General features: G+C 37.6%; 1 protein-coding gene across 1 annotated transcript in view; it reads left to right on the plus strand.

Moving 5' to 3' along the window:
• The window catches only part of LOC104135537 (glutamyl aminopeptidase), a 35,256-nt gene that overhangs the window by 28,047 nt on the left and 2,859 nt on the right, over nt 1–4,350 (plus strand). The window contains exons 12-18 of the mRNA XM_009649198.2: nt 1–59; nt 1,744–1,871; nt 1,978–2,033; nt 2,878–3,028; nt 3,793–3,866; nt 3,965–4,066; nt 4,176–4,346. The exon at nt 1–59 is cut by the window's left edge and continues 3 nt beyond it. Coding sequence (XP_009647493.1) covers nt 1–59; nt 1,744–1,871; nt 1,978–2,033; nt 2,878–3,028; nt 3,793–3,866; nt 3,965–4,066; nt 4,176–4,346 — 741 coding nt within the window. The remainder of the gene's footprint in view (nt 60–1,743; nt 1,872–1,977; nt 2,034–2,877; nt 3,029–3,792; nt 3,867–3,964; nt 4,067–4,175; nt 4,347–4,350) is intronic.

A 4,350-nucleotide genomic window follows, 5' to 3' on the forward strand; every position in this document is an offset into this window, starting at 1 on the left:
GAAATGGAGTCATGAGAATTCAACAAAGTATGTTTTCTACAACACATCAAATTCTGCAGGTAAACTTCCCCTTCTCTTTTAAGAATAATGAATGGATAAAGCTTTTCAATGTCATTAACAAGAAATAAAATACAGAATTAACTTTCATGCTTTTCAGTTTTCAGATCTGGGAGCCAGCACACAGCTTGGTTGTGCTGAAGTTAGTAGTAATTTTTGCAATAAGATGATTATTTTCCCTATACGCACATTATGTCAATTTAGGCCCAATTCAGTAAAGTGCTTAAGCACGTGTTTAAATCCAGTCCTACTCAAGGAAGCATCTAAGCATATTCTTAATTATGATGTACTAAAATCAATGGGACTTAGATATGACCTTTGTTGAGTCTAAGAAAAGAGGTGAAGTAAGAGGCTCTGGCATGGTAAACTGGCAATCCGAGTTCAGTTAAAGAAAAAGAGCCATAAATGATTAATATGTTTTCTAAGGCTGATTTCAGGAATGAGGAAATACCTACATAGGTATTTTTGATGATTGTTCTATTATGCAGTAAAATCTGAATTTCTCATTCTACAGCTCTAGTGGCCAAAAAAGGGGAAAAAATGGGGAAGAAAAAAAGAAAAAAAGAAAATTACTGACTTTTTGAGTTTTTAAATTTCATCACATGTTGGAATTTCAGGAATATTACAGTCAGATCTTCTCTTCTTGTACTTGTTTGAATGTTACCTATTTAAAATGTAATTTGTCTTTTGTTCTGCTTTTTGTCTTTTGTTCTGCTTTTTTTTTTTAACCTGATTGCTTTTAGTATCCATACAAAGGCAAATAAAAAGTCTTATGTCATGATACAAGTCAGAGATTAACACAAATAAATTTTCCCTCTCTAACTTCCACATGACATGACAGTGGACTGCAAGGGGCTACTACATGCCTGCAAAGGCACGATTAGGTGCTTGCTTCTCCATCTGTAAAAATCTTGGCTAGTAGGGCAAACAGCAACTGCAGGGAAAAAATGCCTTATGAAATATCTTATATGGGGCATCCAAACAGAAAAGTGCTTTTAACTCCAGCCACCGTAAAACCACAGTTTGAACACCACTACTTTCAACGGGCAATAGAAAAACTTTCATAACTAGCAGCACCAACTGGACCAGGCCAAGCTTCTGAGAAAGGAACATTTTTCAAGGATTCATTTTAAATGGGAAATTCCTTAAACATGAGTGCTTGAGTAAAGTCTTAGCCTATTTTGTTATTCCTTTATCTATAGCTACAAAAATTGAATCAGAGAAGAGTACAGGGAAGAAATCCTTAAAAAGTTAGTTGAAATAAACTGAAAAATGAAAGGAATGGAAGATAAAATATGAGAACATTAAAACTAATCATGAGGGTGAAGAACCTTTTAAAGGAGATATTTGCAAGAAATGTTACTTTGCAATTTTTTACTTTTTACAATGACGCTAATTTTCACCGTACTCACCCTAATCACAATGATCTCCATTTAAATTTAACAAACTAGCCAGCCCAAGTAATTACCACAATTCACTATTCTCAGACGAGTGCTGGCATTCATTGAAGTCTGTAATAACTCATCTTTACTCACAACAATTTAAAAACTAAATAAATAAAATTAAGGTTTGGATCTTATATTGATATTCATTAAAACCAAATACTACTTTTGGAGCCAAGGAATCTCCAGTGAGTTCTATGTCATATAAGATGCACAAACCAATCATTCTTTGTTTGTTTTGCAGGAATTGCAATAACACCGCCTCCTAACACTTTTGCAAAAGTTAATCCAGACCACATTGGATTCTATCGGGTGAATTATGATAGTCAAAACTGGGCCAGGTTAAGCACTCTTCTGGTCAGCAACCACAAAGTGAGTGTCATAACATTAACCTGCCTGGTGGGTCTCTTACAGAGGTCTGTAGAGGCTGTTTTTTCTGCAAATAATCTATATATTCTTGATCACTCTTTTCACACAGGATTTTTCACCTGCTGACCGTGCAGGGATTTTGGATGATGCCTTTTCTTTAGCAAGGTAAACTAATTCCCTGCAGAGATTTCAACACAAGTTTTTCACTTTCCATTGCCTATTACTTAGAATTAACTCAACACAGGTGGTTGAAAGAAAATTTCTGAATGTTACAGGTCTTAATTGTTTATTGTTTTATGTTGTCCTCCAAAAGGAGCAAATTCAAGTATGTATTGCAGTAGCAATACATAGCAAAGTTGCAGTACCAATGCAGTCAAGAGAAATGCTCCCCTTCAGTTCAGTGGCAGAAAAAAAAGAGGGCTTTAATTTCACAGGTCTTAGAAAGGGGTGCTTTTGCCATGTAAGTAACGATAATAGAAGCACTCCAGAAAAAGTTAGGTGTCCAGAAAATCAGAGGCATGCCTACAATGCATAGCATGGCATTAGGAAGTTACCACCTCAGCTATCTTGTTTAGAAACTTGCTTGGAAACTTCTAGCTCTTGTACCCAGCCACGCTGACACAGATAAACTTTAGGCGACCTTCTGTGACAGTGTGTAAGTCTGAATCTCCTCAGCCTTCAGGATGTCTCCAGAGCTAGAAATTCCTTTCTGTGTGACACGAGTTAATGTAGTCAGTTGAGGGCTACCCACTCCTGGGCACACTGGGCTGCTGCACAATGTGAGCAGCCTCCTCATGGCAGTCAGAGCTCCTGTGGTTAGGCATTGGTGTGTGGTGATCCCCAGAGGTCTCTTTGGAAAACACCTCCCAAGTTACATTCCAGACTATTTTCCCCATCCCAAAATTTATTATTTCATACCTTCTAAAGTAAATAGTGTTCTAATATGTTTAAAGAAAAAAGTACCTCAAATTCATTAAAATAACAGAAGTTATGTTTTCTCCTTCCACAGAGCTGGACTGGTGAATTACTCTGTTGCCCTGGAGCTCACAAAATACCTAACAAATGAAACAGACTATTTACCTTGGCATAGAGTTATATCATCTGTAACTTACCTTGCAAACATGCTTGAGGATGATACAAATCTCTACACCCTGTTCCAGGTGATGAAGCAAAAAAAAAAAACCCATCCCTGCACAGGACCACTGGATCTGACAGTGCAGGATCTGTAACAGCAATAATATAGAAGTTCAAGTGATTTTCAATGTTGCTGAGCTATCAGTACTTACGTTTTGTTACTGTGCTCTTAAAAAAAGTGCTGTAAACTGCTTATTACTGATCTCTGAATTACCTGGATTCTCAATTCAGGACTATGCACATGCAGGAAAGAAATTATGCCTGATTATTCTTATAAACCATCACCATAAGTCACAGTACAGACATTTCTTAGTCAATGCTGTCCTGCATCCAATAAAATAGTATGTATTTGGCAGCAAAATCTCTGACACCTGTCCACAGCACGAAGGATGGCTGTATCTCAATATGGTAGTCAGCAGGCTTGTTAGTTGACCTAACATGTTGAACATGATTTAATGGTGACTAAAATAAGTATTTCCTGAACTGAGCATTATCTCTGGAAGAGAGTTGTGGCAGTGCATCCTTGCTGTACCCCAACCTTCATTTAGGAGCACAGATAAGGCTGGAGAGAAGCAGGTTGCCTTTTTACTATCTGCACATCAGTATTGCAAGCATTCAAGACTTGGCACGCTGTGGTGATGTGGAGATACTGTGCATGAGTCTGTTTGTGTTACTTTTTGTTTGAGAGATGCTAATTCTGGGAAAAACGAAGGAGAATAAATGATGAACACAAATATACTCCTATTTAAAGAAATCTACTCAAGTAACCAATGCCCTTTTTCTGCCTCAGAAATATTTTCGCCAGCTGGTAAAACCCATTGTGGATCAACTGCACTGGAATGATTCTGGAAGCCATTTGGAGAGGTTGAACAATCTTTTTTTTTTTTTCCTTCTCATATTATTGACAGATTGAAAGAACACTAAGCAGTAGGAAAATATATCTCTCTCCCTCTCTTTTAAAGGCTTCTTCGTGCATCTGTTCTAGACTTTTCCTGCAGTATGGATGACAAAGAATCTTTGAACAATGCTTCTCAACTATTCGAGCAATGGCTACAAGGAAAAACGTGAGTGTTCACAGCTTTCATGGCTGGTGAAGAGCACAGCATGTGACTTGGTCACAGATCTCAAGCAGGAAAGGGGGAAGAATATTCAAGTACTGTTTCTTTATTTTAGTATTCCTGCAAATCTCCGACTCCTGGTATATCGCTATGGAATGCAGAACTCAGGCAATGAATCATCGTGGGATTACATGTTCAAGAAATACCAAGAAACTTCATTAGCTCAAGAAAAAGAAAAGCTCCTGTATGGCCTGGCATCAGTGAAGAACATCACCCTTTTGGACAGGTGA

This window comes from Egretta garzetta, unplaced genomic scaffold, assembly GCF_000687185.1.
Source record: "Egretta garzetta isolate BGI_Z169 unplaced genomic scaffold, ASM68718v1 scaffold41, whole genome shotgun sequence".
In the NCBI taxonomy this organism is placed as follows: Eukaryota; Metazoa; Chordata; class Aves; order Pelecaniformes; family Ardeidae; genus Egretta; species Egretta garzetta.